We start from the raw sequence: 19,167 nt of genomic DNA on the forward strand, positions 1-19,167 counted from the left end.
TGGCTAGGCTTACACATACGTTTTATCAGAATCAGAACACAGATGTTTGCGTTACACCTTTTCAGATTTTCGAACTTTCTAACTTTACATTATGAAAAAAAGCTAGACCACCTTGGCAAAGCTATATTTATGAAAAAGAATAAAGCTAATTAAATTAAATCATTTGATAATGTAACAAAATATTTTGCATACGAAATGTCTACTGATTATAATTATTTGAAAAGCAATAAAGTATGGAATGGGATGTATACGATACAAATAAATAAAAACATTAAATATCTCTAAATCAAAGAACAATTTAGTCAAATGGTTTATTTTATTATTCTTTTCACAGTGAAATATATATTCAGATAATAAAGTTATGAATCATTCACAACGATATTATGTCAAAAATAACACATATTATTATTTATTAGGTATTTATTTTTCTATGAAACACTTGATTTATAAAGTAATAAAAATTGATTCACATATCAAAATATTTGCACATTGCTAATCGATTGAAAATGATTAGCAATGTGCAAATATTTTGATATGTTAATCATCGTTATATATAACAGTTCATCGATATATATAACCTCAATAGTCACGTCATTTTGACAATCTGAATTTTATGATCAATTTGAAATAGTAAGAATTTTGGACATATTATCTTATGTTTTAATTTTTATTCAGTAAATTAACTTCATACCTACTGATTTATAATTCTCGTAGTAACTTAAAGTAAAGTTCATACTAACACTAAAAAATATTTTTGATTTGCGATAACAATGTGAACAAATAGTCGATTATTAGCATCTGCTAAAGATTTTTTTATACTGGCAAGAGCCATGTAGCTAACAAGCAACACACGTTCTACACTTCCTTTTTCTCGTGTACTTTTGACAACACGAGGTTATATTTTCTATTTTCAATAGAAAAGTACGTTTCACACTATATCTTTTAATAAAATTGCTATTTTAGTGTTTAACTTGACAATAATTATGTGATTGTTATTTGTAGAAACCAATCATGGCTGAGGAAAACTGGAATGACGATGGCGGTGAAGCGGGCAGCATGGCTGTGGAATCCATGCCACTGCCACAACCCGCTGACATTCCCGAAATCAAACTGTTTGGAAGGTGGAGCTGTTATGATGTCCAGGTTTCGGACATGTCTCTTCAGGATTACATCTCCGTCAAGGAGAAGTACGCAAAATACTTGCCCCATTCCGCCGGCAGGTATGCTCATAAACGATTCCGTAAAGCTCAGTGCCCGATCGTAGAGCGTTTGACTAACTCTTTGATGATGCACGGACGCAACAACGGCAAGAAGTTGATGGCCGTCCGTATTGTGAAACACGCTTTTGAGATCATTCACCTGCTAACTGGTGAGAACCCTCTGCAAGTGCTGGTAACAGCCATTATCAACTCTGGGCCTAGAGAAGACTCCACTAGAATCGGACGCGCCGGTACCGTCCGTCGTCAGGCTGTCGATGTATCTCCTCTCCGCCGTGTCAACCAAGCCATCTGGTTATTGTGCACTGGTGCACGTGAAGCTGCATTCAGAAACATTAAAACAATTGCTGAATGTGTTGCTGATGAACTTATCAACGCTGCTAAGGGCTCATCAAACTCATATGCGATCAAGAAGAAAGATGAGTTGGAGCGTGTTGCTAAATCCAACCGTTAAATAATAATTATAAGACCTCTTCTTATTAAAAAAAAATTCGAAATATATTTGTTTTATTGACAAAACTCCACAGAATAATATTTCGATTTCCCATTGGATTCACTTTCAAGTTTAATGGAAAATAAACACACAACACAACATTCACACACTTCATATTGGATTATTATTTTTTTGACAATAATACAATTGTGCTAATAACATTCAGACTTGTGATAAATATTTGGAAAATATACAAAGACAACATAAACATTAAGTTTTAGCATAATGTATTTGTCAGCTATTTTTGGTAATTCTTTTTAGATAATTTCCACAAACCAGCAATATAATCCATGTAATCCATGATTTGGACAATGTTGTGCCAAAGTTTTAAAACTTTATACACAAAGGCTGAATCTAGATTATGGTACCTAGTATTTATCAAAAGTTATTTGCACTTTATATTGTGACAAACGAACTTACAAGTACATATACAAAAGCTGATAATTTCAAATCTTCAATATATTTTGTGTTTTAATAAAATGTAATATGATGGCATGACATGGCCCATTTGTGGGTGAGTCTGTCTTAAGAGTACTTAACACTCATTGGTCTCTAAGCAGAACTAATATAGGAGGCCCAACGTTCATACGTATTTTGAATCATTAACCTACTTCATTTTTCCAAGTCCATGCCCCTTCTATGCTGATTTAAAGCAAATACTAGCAATCACTTGTAAATAAAGTTACGAACCTATTATTTATTTGCCAAGAGACTAAATATATTTATTATATGTATCTCGGACAGCAATAAATTCCTTGATATTCGTAATCAAGGAATTGTTATCAGAATTGCTATTGCAAGGAACAACTAACAGGGGGCATTCTTGGTTAGTTGTTTATTGATCTAAAATTAAACTCTAATTATGACTCATCTGCAAAGTTCTTTTTACAAATAAAGGATTTGTCAAAAAGCGGTATAATTAATGTATTATAATAAAAAAAAAACAAAAGGAACGATCGAAACTTTTATAAAAGTGGTTGGTGTTGCTACGTTATAAATTAAGGAGTTGTGATGAAAGCGACGAAAATCTATCGGAGGACTTGCTTATTTAATTTTAAGAAAGCGGATAGCATGTAAATAAATAATAGCATTGAATTTTATTGCCGACGCAACATGACAGGTTTACATTAGACACCAAAGAGAATATAACTCTACGTTAGACGGGCCCCGCAAATTTATCGCATAAAAAGGAATAAATACAAATTCTCACTGAATGTACATGCCGTCATTCTGCCCCTATCTCCGGGACAAAAGATGTAAGTGTATATGTACGTACTATGTATTTAAATTATGTAGATTTCAATTCATTCCGTTCATATTTTTTTTGTTGTTCCTCAAAATAGCAATAGCAACATTGATGTCACCACATGTCACAAAACGCAATTTGAGATTGAATTTTGAGTTTACGTATAGTATAGTATTTAAAAGTTTCCTAACCAAAAAAGTTTTATCAAATACATCGAAATGAATACAGACGTTATTAAAGTCGGAGATTATATAGTTATTCAAAAACAGAATTATAAAAAACTACATAAATACAATAAACCAAATTCCTCAGTAACTGTAGGGCGGGATAACATAAATTTAACTGGTATAGAAAATTGTAAATACTTTTCTTATTTTAAAATGATAAGTAAAGGTAACAAGAAATCCAGAGAATATAGCGTGGAGTTAACTAACGAAATAGTTAGTATGAGGGATGAGATAGACATAAAAACGTGTGGTAATGACAACAGAAACATAGTGGATGATGGTCGGTCTCAAAAGTTATCGGCCGCCGATATAGAAGTGCTGAAAAACGATGCCAACAGAGCTTCGGATATAGTAGAAACATTAATTACTAATTCAAAATCCTTCCACAATAAAACAGAGTTCTCTCAAGAAAAGTATTTAAAGAAGAAAGAAAAGAAGTACTTCGAGTATTTGCAAATTTTGAAGCCTAACTTAAGAACTATTGCGGAAATTATGTACAGGTTAGAGCCTAATAAAATTCAATGTTTGCGTATAGACACTTTGTCGCAAATAGTAACAGCAATAAACATCCATTGTAATGGAAATCATTTATTATATGACTCAGGTTCTAATGGTCTGTTGGCTGCTGCATTGCTCAGTAGTATAGGTCAAGGCACTGAAGGTAAACTAGTTCATATGCATCCCGGCAATATGTCACAGAAACAGGCATTATTGGCAATGAACTTTGTGGAGGAGCAATACAACAGATGCATATCTGTTAATGTTTATTCTGCTCTACGTCAATTCTATCAGGGATGTGATACAAATGAAAATGAATTGAGTAGTGCAACAGAAATCAATCTTAAGAGAAAAAACACTGATAGTATTGAACATGTGAGTAAAGTAGCCAAATGTGATGAAACACAGGAGTCACCACAATCAGTAGATAAGGACAGCATAGGTGGCATAGAAAACAATCAAAATAAGAAGCCAAAATGGCATTATGATAATATTACAGCATCAAATATACTGAGCAATGGTATGGACTCACTAGTGATTGCGTGTAAAGAAGATCCAAAAAATATCTTTGATGAATTATCAAAGTTTGTTAAACCTGGTAGACCTTTTGCTATATATTACACTGTAGCAGAACCTTTACAACAATTGTACATGCATCTTAAAGCACAGTGCAATGTGGCAGCACTAAAGCTTACTTGTAACTGGATGCGAAACTACCAGGTACTCACAAATAAATTTATTCATAGCATTTTGCCTTTGGTAAGACACATAGAAGCTCATCAATAGTGATAATGTAAAAAAAACACCACCACTGACCTCAGGGAATTTTGAATTATTATTTTGGCCTTCCAAAAGTCGAGGAGCCTTGATAACATTCATAATAGTGTATATTTTTTAAGAAAATAGCATATGTGATATTATGTTTTCAACATTAATGTTTACTGCAACAATGAACTCTTGATCTGCCCCAACAATATTGTATGACTGCTACTAATAAAAAATTATTTTCAGGTTTTGCCGGAAAGAACCCATCCTGAGGTAATGATGAATGGTGCAAGTGGCTTTTTATTATCTGGCTATATATTGAAATAACATGCAGTATGGGCACAATGATATATTGCCCAGATTAGATTTAGGATTCAATTTCTAAAAAATAAAACAAATTATTATATTTTATACAAATTTATTTCTCTCATTTTTTCAAATGATCACCTTTCTGTTTAAATGCATTATAAAATGTAAAGATTATGTATCCATGACATGCAACAAAATTATTCCCTGGAATATGAAAAGGGGTTTTATTCTATTTTATGAATTTAACAATAAATTGGTAGAATTGACTTAATTAGTCAATTCAACTTAGATTGTCAAATATACCCACAGCAGGAATACAACAGCGAGTCCCTTATCCCACTAAATTTAACTAGATAAAATACTATTTTCATTTCCAATAAATTTTTTTTAAACTATTTAAAAGGAACTTAAACCATAAGATTCCTGATCTGAAATGAAATGGGGCATGCAATTAATAGTTTCTATTTGTTAGTGGACGTAACAAGAGAATAGCCACTCTGCAACACGTCATGTTAAACTGTGAAGGAATGTAAATTAGTCTAATTTATGGTTTGCATTTGGTGTTCTTCAATGATGTTATTAAACACTATAAATAATAACCTAAGTAGGAAGTAATAATATAAGTTATTCGAGAGGAACATGGATTGCTACGACATGAGAAGAGAATGCGACACAAGATGTAGTTCATGATTTTGGCACTTACCTAATCATAAATGATTTAGCTTGTTTCTAATACGCTAAATTCTGCCAAAGCATGATCTACTATAAACCGCTCTTCATACGCAGAATACACTTTAGACATTGCTATGAAAGCTAGATATTATATTTTTAGCATACAAAGTATTATTTAGATGAGAGAATAAGTAAATGGAAAACAGCTATGTAACTAGTTTATTGTCTTCAACTGTTATTTTAAGAATCTAAAATGCCACCATTAAAATTGTTTTAAAAAAGTGAAATGAATATGTACTTTATGAACTTTTGCATTTATTTATATGGTTTGGTAATTCATTGTTCACATTGCAATGTGAACATCGATTGATGTGTCTTCTCCAAAGGGGAATGTAACAATAAAGGACAAGAGATATCAATATGATTTAGAATCAAGTGTGTGCCTACAAGCAAATCATAATATATTACAAAAACTTATCATTAAGCTTGCACTCCTTTAAATACGAACTCATTAAAATAATTAAATAAGATATATTACTTGTATATTACAGATTATCATAAAATAAAATTATTTATTTTAAATATTTATTTTAAACCTAATTAATTTCATTCTGTACATGAATGGTTGAGTTACTATAAATCCTAGAGGTCTAAAAGCTGGTCAAGGATTTTGTAAAAGCCAAATGACATCATTCTAGTACTTTTAAATATAGCGTTTATTACTAAGGCATCTTTATTGTTAAAACATTAAGGCACCTTACAGCTCTGGGCTCAGGCATTGGTTTGACAATGCCCTTTAGCAATATACATTACTGCACCGGGTGTTTCACACTGGGGTGTACACAACAAAAAAATGTCTCATCCAGAGCCATACAGGCGCCCACACAACGTAACAACTTGCACATACGATTTCTAGCGAACACGCCGATTGCTTGGTCAATGTCCTTTTAGTCATTAACGAAATTATAATACTGCACCGGAGTTTGCACCAAACGAACTATAAAAATATATAAATAAATTATGTATGCATGCAGTATTCAAGTAAATAAAATACATAAAAAAATAACTTTGGTATCGGTGTTAACATGTCGAAAGGCATACACGAGTATTGTCGAAAACAATCACGCGACCGGAGCGACGGGCTTTCTCGTACTATTATTAAATAGGATTCGGACGAGATCTGTCTGTCTCCGCCAAAGGTGACGTTGAAACAACGTTAAACGCTAAAGCGGTAGCATAAATGAAGAGGGCGGTGCGGCGCGATGTCAGGCTGGGTGGCGCGAGGGCGCATGCGCGAGCGCGTCAGCAGTGCGCGGGAGCCGAGCGGCTGCGCGCGGGTGCACGCTATGACGAGTCGTCGTCGTACCACGTGCGGAAGTCGCAGCTCTCGTCATAGTCATCCTGCAAACCATTGTACATTACTTTTAATTAAATATTTTCTACATTTACTACCACCCCCTTCTGAAGCTGAGGTATGTATTACCAGGAACGATAAATTCCAATAACTTAATTAAAATAGTAGCACTATTTCTCTACATATTATAATATGTCTCCATGTGAATTAATTTTGAACAAACTGCATTTATTTATATCGATTTAGGTTAATGAGCAAGAGAGAGATAGATGTGCACTAACCGCCATCCAGGCGTGGTCCAGTACGTCCTCGGCAGCAAAGCGTAGCTCGGGCTGCGGGCGCAGCATGTTGGCGACGAGGTCGATGGCGGCGGCCGACACGCGCTCCCAGTGTGGCGCCGGGAACTCCAGCCGCGCCGACAAGATCGCGTCGAATAGCTTCTCCTGGTCGCCGTCCGGCGACGAGAACGGCGGGAACCCACACAAAAGGATGTACAAGATCACCCCCGCCGCCCACACGTCGATCTGCAATATCATCCAGTAAACTTTATCTAGGCTTGCGTAATATTTCCCCCACGTAGTGACAGTTATAAAGACGAAGATTTTATACCTACAAGACTATTAGACTAAATAATTTGAAAATTGTTATATACCTTCAAACCGTAGCCGGTTTCGAGTAGTATTTCTGGCGCGACGTATGTGGGCGTGCCGCACACGGCGTGCAGCGGACGCCAGACTTCCACGGCGAGTCCGAAGTCAGCCAGCTTCAGGCCGCGTATGCTTTCGTCTGGACCAACTTCCACCTAAAATCATTTACTTCATTACTATAACGCTGGTGCTAAATTCTGCCAGGCCTTTGCTCTGTAACTCTTGAGAAACACATGAGTTACCTACATCTGACGCTGACTACTACCCTAATACGATGTAAGTTGTATAGTCTGGCCTTAGCGAGTGTTCTGTGATACTAAAGCGTTACCTGATTACTATTTTTGTTATCGTAATATGTGAACTGTTTATTGGGTGTTAAAGTGAATTTTGTATCTTAATAACGTTTTTAATATTAAAATGTAGCAAATAAACTTTTATGGAATTGGTAGACCAAAGAACTTTTAATTCCTATTGCTGCATCTACATAATATGTTTTCTCACTCAAAACATTAAATATTTTTATAAATATTTAAGTTTTAAGTTTATAATTGTAATGGTTTAAGATACTGCATTTGTTTAATATGTGTTAAAAATCGGATTAAAGTGAACATCATGTATTAATAGTGAATTATGATGAAAACCGAAGTCTGCTATTTGAAAAAAATCTGTATAATATTATGATTGGGGATAACTTGTATACTAAATTTTATTGAACTATGCTATGCTGAAGATATTTGAAATACATGGATAAATATTGAGTGCTTGATGCTCATGTATGATTGTAAATACAAAGAAAATATTTATGACAACAGTTTTGTTAGTTTTGTTCTTACCAATAAATTTTCAGGTTTGATGTCACGATGCACTATAGAAAGCGAGTGTAGATATGCAATAGCTGATGTTAGGTGGCCGATTAGCAAACGCGCTTGTGGTTCAGAGAATTTGGAAGCAGCTGCAATACTATCAAACAAGTCTCCACCTAAAAATACAAATTTGTTTCAAGAGAGCGCATACAAAATGAAAGCAAATGTTCCGATATTAGTATTTGATGATATGAAATATTGTTTTGTTCCTGTGAAATATTTACGCACCACTAACTAATTCCATGACGAGGAACAGCCACTCTGGACTGTCCTGTTCTTCGATCAGTGACACTATGCGCGGGTGACAGAGCTTCCTCATTACTCTCACCTGGAAATAGTACATCGGTCACGTCATATTTGAAACATATAAATAAGATCATTTCGTTTGCTTCCGATAACAACCGAATGGGCAAACAGTTTTTGTAATTAAGCAGCTATGCATATTTTGGGCTAGGCTATTCGTTTTATTATATTATAATTTGAGCTGGGTTCGCCCTGGTATACATACTGATATTATATATTTTTTTACATAAAATCTTACCTCGGCTTCTACATAGTGTTCCTTGCCTTTACATTTCGCTTTGTCAATAATTTTAAGGGCGTAGTCCTTTCCTGTGGTCTTGTCCTTGCAAGTCCGTACAACAGCAAAGTTACCGTCACCTAATATTAATTTAAATTATTATCCTCTTTGAATTGTGATGATAAAATTAGTAACACAGGTAAGAATGTACAAAAATTTCTAACAGCACTAACTTCGTAGGAATTAGGTATTGATATCAATGCTTCAGTTATAATAATTTGCCATATATTGTGTGATAATGGGAGGAACATGATCTTGGCGAAATTTGCGTGCAACAGTAATGCCATCGCCTGGTTTGGTGATAACAGACGTCAGCTTGTGTTGTGTTGCGGTGCGCGACTACGTACCGATAATCTTCCCGACGGAGTACTTGAGCCGCAGCGGGTGCGGCAGCGGCGGCGCGGGCGGCGCGAGGTCGGCGGGCGCGTCCCCCCCCGCGCCGCCCGCCGCGCCCGCGCCCGCGCCCGGCGCCAGCGCCGAGCGCGCCGAGCGCCCGCACTTCACCGGCATGCGCGGCTTCGGGCCCGACCTCGAAATAACGAACACGTCAAACTCCACGACTAGACACGACTAGCTTTCCAAACGTGCAATGGATAAGTACCAAATTAATTTGAGTCTTGAAACTGTCCAAATTAACTGTGTCCATAATTTTAATCATGCAACGAAAAATAACTAAACATAGACTGTCAGAACGGTGAAGGATAACATCGTGAGGAAACCTGTGCACATCCGAGAAGTTCTCTATAGGAATTTCGAGGGTGTGTGAAGTCTACCAATCCGCACTAGGCCAGCGTGGTGGACTAATGCCTAATCCCTCTCAGTAGTAGAGGAGGCCCGTGCTCAGCAGTGGGCAAGTATTTAATACAGGGCTGATATTATTATTAGACTGTCAGATATAAAATCTGTTTACCTAGAATTTCTGGTGATTGGAGTTTTCTTGCATTGCGACACAGCTTTATTTTCTTCAAACTCGAGTTCAAAATCTTCTTGATTGACCCTGCAAGGTGTATTTTAACATATTAAATGTATGCTGTAGTCAAAACTAAGAAAGTATCAATCTCCACCGAAATTAATATTTCATAAAACACTCCATACACATAACACGATCAATTCATACATGTCAATGTCAATATGTGGTCAAAACTAATAAATGTTAACATACATACCTTTCATTACCATACGCAAAGAATACGTCCTCGTCTTCGAAGAATTGGTGCAGCGCAGTGACGGGTGCGCCGGCCGACGTGAACACCTTGCGGACGCAGCCCGTGTCCAGCTTGATGCACTCAGTGATGGCCGCCAGCGCGTGCTCCAGCGTCGGACTGTTGCGCTTGTTCAGTAATAAACGACATACCTGGAATAAACACACTGTACAGAAAACTAACGTAAACCTTTTTAATTACGCTATTGATTGTCTATTTGTGTCGCCATACAACATTGACCAAGTAACACTATTATAGTACCTAGTAGTAATTTGGAAATTAACATTATAACGTCTCAAAGTGACGAACGCAGAGTAGTGGATATGGCGAGATATGTTTTTTCAAGAACCGAATGGCGTTGTCACTATTTATAGCAGTCGTCGCTTACCATCGGGCAGATGATATCCTCCTCATAAAGTTGGTATAAAATATTAGTTATAACAAACGAGAGGAAAACAGCAGCTTTCGTGCGTTTATGCGTTAAGTATGGTTCGAAAGTCAGATAATAGATGACGAATCCCGTATTTTCTTCACATTTACTGCGCGATAAAGACAACTGTTTGTATATTAAAAACTTATCACTAAACTATAATTAATGTAATTTTAATTGCCATACAAAATAATCCTGAGATGTCTTTTTTGCTATATCCGATGTTTTAGGACATAGCAAAAAATGATGTTTTTTATGATTATTGATCAAAATAACTTTAATGTTATAACATTTTTTAAAATTTATATTAATATTCATATTAAACACGGGAATGGAAATCTTTCACGCACTATATCCGCCGATCATGAAATAGTACGAATTGTATTAACCATTGCAAATTCCTGTGAAGTGGCTCGGTGTTGTGACTACTGGCAGGTCATGTTTGCATAATGGATTGTGTCGATATCTTTGGTTACGGTTCACTGACCTACTTCGGCATCGATTTAGTTTTTAGGGTACCGCAACCAAATTCCTGGCCGTTATAGTTTCGCCAAGTCGGTCTGTACGTATTATTAGTATTACGAAGGTGTATTTGAAATGCTACTAGTGTATCGCAATATCCAGCATATTAGGTTTAGGCGGCAGCTTTATCGTTTAAAAGAATACTAATTCGTATCGATTGCACGCATTAATTATAACAATGTACTGATCGTGCGAAAATTAATTAGAACATCCTATAAAGGTTCGTCTGCTTGGATGTCAGTTCCTTCAATCAATACGATGCGATTCGTACTAAATATTGCTAGTTAGGACGCCGTCCCTGGCTACATTATTATTTAAGAATTATTAGGACATAATAAACACAATATAAAACGTCTAATCCGTAGGGCATTGCATAAGTTGGTTTTAATACTATAGACCGCGGGTTGGACCCTCGCAACGAGAAATACGTGTTTCATGCTTAAAAGTTTGTTTTGGGTCTTATTGTGGACTGTGGTACCAAAAACATGGGAAGCAAAATGGAATTAAATTCTTCTTCGCACTAAATTGCTGATCGGTTTCTGATGAAAATTTAAATACAGATGAGCATGTCCTGGATTACATATAGACACTTTTTGTCCCGAAAGCGTAGGACTAATTTTGAAGTAAGTGTTTCAGGCAGGCGAAACCGCGTGCTACTAGACAACTAGACACCGAGGAGCTGGTGGGCATAGCATACCTTGCGAGGTTTGACTCCATTTCTAATAATAGTCACTAGTCGTGGCCTGACCACGTTCTCGCCGGCGGGGCTGATGCGTGGCGTTCCATTGCCAGTAGTGCTGCTACCATTTGGCTGAAAATTATTAATTATTAATTGCAAATAACGAAATCATTTTTATCAATAAAACCCAGAAGAATAGCAGGTATTGGCTTAAGTGGGACTGCTTGACCAAGATGATAATATGATATTATGTGCCTCACAGTGACGTGACGACGTGAAGTACCATCGACTCGATTACGTGTTCGTGGTCGCAACGAAAAGTATTAAGTATCATCTATTTGTAAGAAAAATCTTGTTATCACTATTTGACGTTCAAATTATGATAATAATAACCATAAGACTTTTGCTGCAATGAAAAAATATCCAAACGGCCCTATTGATATTATGGAAAAAAGCAGTATGTGTGTTTAATCAATACATACACATCGCGGCCATTTGTTATTATTAGCTCTCGCTGGCGATGGGCTTGCACTATCACTCAGAGATTCAGGTCCGCTGAGTCTGAACGACTGTGGTGTCACGGCGCTGGCCTCGTAGTCCAGCCGTTTGAACGGCTCGCCGAATCCGCTGCACACATACGACTGTCCGTCTTCCAGATCGTCTAGTTTACCTATCTGATATAATATAACTTGTCAGTATTACAATTGTCTTATATTTTCTAAACTGTCCTTCAAAGCATCTAGTAATGGTAATTGTGTGGTGGAATAAGGTATAATAACTCATCAGGCCATTTACATTTATGCACATCAGAAACAGTAACATACGTTATGAACCTTTATTTTAAACTATTGTAAGGGTGAGTTTGCCAGCTTTGGATTATTTGTATCTAATAGTTTACAAATTTGGGTAATTATTTGTTAGTCCTTTTGAGATCCTGCTATTAAAATGATAAATTTAGATACATATTCAACTTATAGCAATTTCATGAAACATAAAAAAAACCATATCAATAATATATTTCTTATTTTCTGGTAGTTATAGAAGGGATCAATAAATTAGAAAATTTGTATTAATAATGCAAAATGCGTGTGATTAAACTGCAATTATCAAGTTAAAATATTAATCAGATCTGAATTTTTTAATATTTTAAAAACTAAAAACCAGAGGCAGTCTCAGGGAACTATAAATTATTTACTTCATAATAGACATTGTCTAATAAAACAAATTGGCTTAACTTAGTTGTAAAGTATGGCTATTTCCAGTGGAGTTTATTTAGAAACTGACTTGTAGATTTAACATCATTTACTATGCACAGCAAATGTTTGTTGTCATCTTCAGTAGTGTTTTATAACAATTAACAATATTGCAGACAGGAATTAGCTGTTGAAATATTTATGTGTACATGTATATGCTTAGGTATAACAAAGTTAATGATTCATAATATTTTATTTTGGATGTAGCGCTGAATAGTTTTTCCTTACATCAATGGAATAAGGGTGTAGTGTGTATGTATTATATTTTAATTATTGAATATTGCAAACTTTTTTGGGCTAGTATTGAACTAACACTATTAAACTATTGGTTATTGCAAAAAAAAGTAACTCATCTGCATCATTTTATAAATAAAATAATGCAATTTTAAAATGGAAATTTGGATCACTGTATTAAAAATTGCAGTGAAAGTACTGTTTCTAACCAAGTTTTTATATATTTTAAAATACTAAGATGCTATTTTTTACGAAAGTTGGCTCTAAGAGACATTGTCATCACTACAATAGCCTTATTGGGAATGAATAAAAATAATTTTAACAAAAAATTAAACCGCCTTCAAAAACCACTCAAAACCAAAAAATAATTTCACATAACAAATATATATTGGATACCACTTTTGGAGTCGGTGCCTAATTAAAATTGCTAGTTAAGCTATACATCTCTACCAAAATACCGAAGCGATCTTGAAAAAAAAATTATGGGACCAATCTGGAGAGAAATTCTTTCGAATAAAAAAAGAATTTTCCAAATCGGTTCATAAATAGGTGAGTTCTGAGGTAACAAACATACAAAAAAAAAAATTCACGTCGAATTGATAACCTCCTCCTTTTTTTGAAGTCGGTTAATAACTCGAAATAAAAATCAACACTATCAAAATCCAAAACACACACCTATGAGTTTTTGAAGTGTATTTTTTGGTCATTCACTTTATTTTATAGTTTTTCACTTTATAGATGAAGGGAAACATAGTGAGAAAACCTACATACCTAAGAATTATATATAGAGCATACTTCAAGAGTATATTATGTAAGACAACCTACACTAGGCCAGCATGGTGCATTAACACCTAAACTCTCTCAGTAGTAGAGGCCTGTTCCCAGCAGCATTTTGGGCATGAGCAAAGACTGGTGCATGCATCATATGCATCATCCCATTCTGTGAAGGGGGGATTATTAAAGTATTAGATTAATTTGACTCCAAAGTAAAAAAAAATGTGAAATTGAAATCATGTTGTAGACACTAGAAGTGCTGTGAGGAGAATTTTAGATGAGATGAAATATTGCAAAGTCTAACTGAGTTGGTCTTGAAATCAATCCAGTTTAAAGATTCCTCTGAAACAAACCTAAACATACATAATTGTATATGTATAGTTTGGTATAAGAACTATCTCTGTCTGAAAAATTTTATGTAAATTGAAAATATCTAAAATGAATATAATGATAACTCTTTATTCCCCCATTTAATTTAATGAAACACATTGCCTATATTTTGATTCCAATTCATTCTGTTCACCTATGGAAACTACATGAAAATCTGTTCAGGAGTTTAGGAGATGTGTGCTAATAACAAAAAATAAAACAGTAATAATAAACTGTTGTTTGTTTTTACTGTTTTATTTCAACATATGACTACCAGATTTTGATGTTTTATTCAATGTATAGATATTTTTAATTACCTTAAATGTTCAGGCTTTTTGCCTGACCTGTTTGAACTATTATTGCAAATGACTGAACATTTTTATGTCTTTAATAAACTGACACACAATATAGCATTAAATAATACAAAAATTAGACTTACTACATTTAAAAAAAATCTCATTTTATTTTATTAGCATTAAAGCTTAATGGGTATATATATTTTTTTAATTATTACATTTAAGTTATTGGTTATTAAAAATGTTATATACAAAACTTACTTTTCTACCTTCAAGTGAGTATATAGTTCGAACACCACTTGGCAGTGTTACATTGTCAACTAGCACCCTAGTCAAATCAGCTGTTAGACTATCAAAAGACCTGCAAAAAATAAATTAAATGAATAATGTCTTACAGCATTCAATACACATATTTTGTTATATATAATTTTATGTATAATCAGTCTTGTATTACATTGTAACAATAAGAACTTGTAGAGTTTCTGGGTTTATATACTAATAAATTATTTATCCCAAATATTGGTCTAACGCATATCCGAAAACTAGGTTTTCGTAAAATCTAATAATGAGTGTTGATATTTTTCCCTAAGTTACTAACAAAAAGTTAGTTTAACACAATTAGTGCAGTCAAGTACAAAAGTGAAAGTCTAATTGGAAAATCTTCTAATGTATTTTGGTAAGTAGAGAGCGCACCTGTATCTTTCTGGCAAGACCGGAATTATAACTCCTGAATAAAATTTATCACCATTTCGGAAGAATCTGACTCGTTTCGCTTTTCGCGCTGGTTGGGTTCGAGGGAATACATTACTACGTCGGCTTGATCTGTTTTTCAATATTTCCATATCGCTAAGATCCTTCTCCAGCTCACATACTGAGCTCGATCTGCTGCCGCTGCGGCTCAAATTGTTCTCCATCTGAAGTATAAAAAGAAAGTGAATATATAGTTACCATACAGCATAACGGACCATTTAACACGAATTAACGCTCACCTTCTTTTTCTTTTTGTTCAGTAAACTAAACTGGTTATTATTTTTGGTTAATAGACAGTCATCAATTTTAATTACACCCCATTTTGAACTATAAATTAAGTGGAAATAGTTAAATGAAGTCTAATATGTCTGTAAAATTCATGAATCACACTAAAATCAACGCAAGCAGACAGTTCAAACGACCATGAAATTAACCAAAATGAATATGTTCTATTTGTATTTAAAACCAATGAAATATTACAATAATTTCAGTCTCATTATTTCATTGGCCAAAAATGTTTAATCATAGAATTACACCAATCATAAGATAGAACTGATTGTCACATGTATTTTAGCAAATAAAAAAACAAAAATTGATTCTTCATGCACAGTTGTACTATGTATAACATAAAAGCTGGCTATTCATACCGCGACAGAAAGGATATCAATATCTATTTTTCGCAACCCTATCTACGTCTGTATAACTACGAGAATGTCAACAAGGTTATTAGCTGGTGACTTTTTTTTCCTTGTAACACCAGAAACAGGTGACGCATTTATCATCAATTTCGTTTTCTGTCAAAAGTGCAGACAAAGAGTGTGATTATTTTGTATTTTTCCACGTTTTGTATAAAATTTTAGTGCAAAATGTCTTCAAGAAAAAAGGTACTCCTGAAGGTAATCATCTTGGGAGATAGCGGTGTCGGAAAAACATCACTCATGAATCAGTTTGTCAACAAGAAATTTTCCAATCAGTACAAGGCAACAATAGGCGCAGATTTTCTCACGAAAGAGGTAATCGTTGACGACAGGATCGTCACAATGCAGATTTGGGACACAGCCGGCCAAGAGCGTTTCCAGTCGTTGGGAGTAGCATTTTATCGCGGGGCGGATTGTTGCGTATTAGTGTTTGACGTAACTGCCCCCAACACGTTTAAGTCCTTGGAAAGCTGGAGAGACGAATTCCTGATACAAGCTTCGCCGAGAGACCCTGACAACTTCCCGTTCGTGATATTAGGCAATAAGGTCGACTTGGATAACCGCGCCGTTTCCGCAAAGCGTGCTCAACAGTGGTGTCAAAGCAAGAATGATATTCCGTACTTTGAAACGAGTGCCAAAGAAGCCGTGAACGTAGAACTAGCCTTTCAGACTATAGCTCGCAATGCCCTGGCGCAGGAAACCGAAGCAGAGTTGTACAATGAGTTCCCTGACCAAATCAAGTTAAATGCCAACGACAATGGGCGCAACAGGGATGGCGACAATTGTGCTTGCTAGGTCTGAACATAACGCTTTAATGCTCGCAAATTATTAGTTTGATTCTTTTTTAAAAGTAAATACATTATAATAATATTATTGTAAGTAATATTTCCTTTTATATTATCATGTAAAAATGTATAGAAATTTTAGATACTCCACTGATTTGGACCATTGTTATGCATATGATAATGGTCAATTTCATATTATATGGGTGATTGGTACTCCAATAGATAAACAAACTTCACTCAGAAATTACAATCTGCATTCATTTACAATAAAATTTTCAATATGTTACTTTGTGTCATTTCTTGGTATTTACTGATTGCAGGATATCAATTACTATCAGAAGTTGCAAATGTGTCGAGGTACTTTCTTGTAAAAATATGTTGCAGCTGAACAAACAACACAATAATAAAGGTGTTGCCTCACTTGCTTTCCATACAAATGTCACTTAGTTGACTGTACATTATCTGCAAGACATTATCTCATCCATTTATTATTATATTTGTACTTGTGTATCTTAGCATGTTATTATTAAATTAAATTCTAGCATAGTATAACCATGTTTATCACGGAACCAGTTGAATATTTTATTTGTGTAAGTTTCATCACGGGCTATGGATAACTGTACTCTCTGCAATAATTGTAACATGTCCCTTAAATTTAATATGATGTGATATAGATTTTCATAGTTATAATATTTTTTACAAAAAGCAGTGTTATTTCTGTTGAAGACAATGAATTTTGTTATTAATGAAACTTGACTGCTTTTGGATTTGTTATTCTTGTCTGTTTTCTGTGAATTGTTAAAAAAAATGGGGAGTTGGCTATTTTCTATGTTTGCATGAAAATTTATATAAAAATAAATCTGTATGTGTATATTTGAATTTGAAATATTAGTTATAAGTAGTTAAAGGTAACACAATGTTATTAGTGATTACTCAGCATTTTTGTAACATAAGCTATGAATTGCTATATGCTACAAATCAGTAACTTTAAAAGTCCTTTGAATAAGCAGCTTAATGCAATGTTCAATAAAAATACAGCTTAATTAGTGTTTTAGGTACATTAAAAACCATTTGTATTACTCACATCATCATATAATTGATAAATCTGTTTGGCCTTTATTTATAATAGACATGTCGATAAATCTAGAGCTGACATAGAAGAGTACCTATTTATAATAAACATTCACAAGTAATTATATGATCTTGCCTATTGGATATATTCTAAATTGGTTTTGCCTTTATTATTTGACTCGTATTTCCGCTAGATGTAATGAGTATAGTAGGATTACATACGAATGCGTAAATTAAGTCCTAGTTCTAATGAAAAGTAACAAAATATGATGTATGCTGTAATAATGGTTGCTCTTAATTTTATATCAATAAATATAAATCATCTTATTTTAGTTGTTTCCTTAAATTCTTTGCTGCTTTTGAATCAGATCGGAAAAACAAAAACGCAAATAGAGATTAAAACAAATTTATTCAAGAGTTTAATCCTAAAGCATGCTCCTCTGCTTGGAGTTACGTGTATACTGTGTATTTATTGTTTATAACATCGCGCTTCACTGCGACGAAAGATATTTCGAGGAAACTTGGGCCTCTATCATGTCACCTTATCGACGTTATTTGGTGATTCAAATAAGTAAGTTGTAAATTTATTTTTCGAACATAAAATGCAATCGCAACGTCGCAAATATGCACCATGCATTGCATGCATGCTAACTTGACATAGGAATCCGAAGGTTTATGCATGGATACCGAATCGTATTACGCCAACGTCCGGTGTTTACATGGACGGCCCTTTATATCACGTTACACTATGATAGTTGGGCGGGACTGTCCCCGCGCGATCTCTATGGAAAACGTGGCAACAAAAGTCCCCGGATACTGAAGGATGCTCTTGGGCGTTTAAATTTGCAAAAGACCAACCATACGTATTGATATCGATCTTGATGTCGCTTGATTAAAATAAATGAGCAAACAGTGCTCTAATGTGTCCTAAAATTCTATCCCATTAAGGTACATCAAAACAATGTTTAATTCAAAACGGACTAGCTGTTTTATAATATAGCGGATTTTGTAAAATAACTGTGACATAAGTCTTACTCCTATTTTGTACCTACCTAAATAGGTTTCATGCAATACATATTGAGTCTGGGTAACAATTATTATTGCGATTAGAAAATACAAATTTTATAATTACTTACTTGTCTACGTATGTTTAAAACTACATAAAAAATAATAAGAAAAACATTAGCACCCATTGTATTGAAAATCTCTTCTACTGTCGCTTATAAATGAATT

At 34.5% G+C, this 19,167-nt stretch overlaps 4 protein-coding genes across 5 annotated transcripts; 3 read left to right on the forward strand and 1 right to left on the reverse strand.

Annotated features, from left to right (window-relative positions):
* Positions 1-677: 677 nt before the first annotated feature.
* Positions 678-1,714, forward strand: LOC115441867 (40S ribosomal protein S5). The gene is made up of 2 exons (XM_030166780.2): positions 678-921; positions 1,003-1,714. Exon 2 carries the CDS (start codon positions 1,012-1,014, stop codon positions 1,669-1,671), a length of 660 nt encoding a protein of 219 aa, XP_030022640.1. The 5' UTR covers positions 678-921; positions 1,003-1,011; the 3' UTR covers positions 1,672-1,714.
* Positions 1,715-2,836: 1,122 nt separating this feature from the next.
* LOC115441836 (tRNA (adenine(58)-N(1))-methyltransferase non-catalytic subunit TRM6) lies at positions 2,837-4,867 on the forward strand. Of its 2 annotated transcripts, XM_030166750.2 has the most exons (3): positions 2,837-2,966; positions 3,054-4,401; positions 4,693-4,867. In XM_030166750.2, exons 2-3 carry the CDS (start codon positions 3,175-3,177, stop codon positions 4,771-4,773), a joined length of 1,308 nt encoding a protein of 435 aa, XP_030022610.1. In that variant the 5' UTR covers positions 2,837-2,966; positions 3,054-3,174; the 3' UTR covers positions 4,774-4,867. The 2 variants fall into 2 exon arrangements, with proteins under 2 accessions (XP_030022610.1, XP_030022609.1); XM_030166749.2 differs by lacking the exon at positions 2,837-2,966 and having other exon boundaries at positions 3,023-4,401.
* Positions 4,868-5,198: 331 nt separating this feature from the next.
* Positions 5,199-15,848, reverse strand: LOC115441856 (serine/threonine-protein kinase GA29083). The gene is made up of 14 exons (XM_037444413.1): positions 15,620-15,848; positions 15,324-15,544; positions 14,892-14,991; positions 12,187-12,378; positions 11,723-11,836; positions 10,038-10,225; positions 9,782-9,868; positions 9,219-9,400; positions 8,833-8,951; positions 8,520-8,619; positions 8,262-8,407; positions 7,434-7,583; positions 7,063-7,305; positions 5,199-6,828 (listed from the first exon to the last, which is right to left on the reverse strand). Exons 2-14 carry the CDS (start codon positions 15,542-15,544, stop codon positions 6,772-6,774), a joined length of 1,899 nt encoding a protein of 632 aa, XP_037300310.1. The 5' UTR covers positions 15,620-15,848; the 3' UTR covers positions 5,199-6,771.
* Positions 15,849-16,130: 282 nt separating this feature from the next.
* LOC115441837 (ras-related protein Rab-7a) lies at positions 16,131-18,261 on the forward strand. The gene has a single exon (XM_030166751.2). The coding sequence runs from the start codon at positions 16,247-16,249 to the stop codon at positions 16,871-16,873; it is 627 nt and encodes a 208-aa protein (XP_030022611.1). The 5' UTR covers positions 16,131-16,246; the 3' UTR covers positions 16,874-18,261.
* Positions 18,262-19,167: the final 906 nt, after the last annotated feature.

This window comes from Manduca sexta, chromosome 28 (genome assembly GCF_014839805.1).
Source record: "Manduca sexta isolate Smith_Timp_Sample1 chromosome 28, JHU_Msex_v1.0, whole genome shotgun sequence".
In the NCBI taxonomy this organism is placed as follows: domain Eukaryota; kingdom Metazoa; phylum Arthropoda; class Insecta; order Lepidoptera; family Sphingidae; genus Manduca; species Manduca sexta.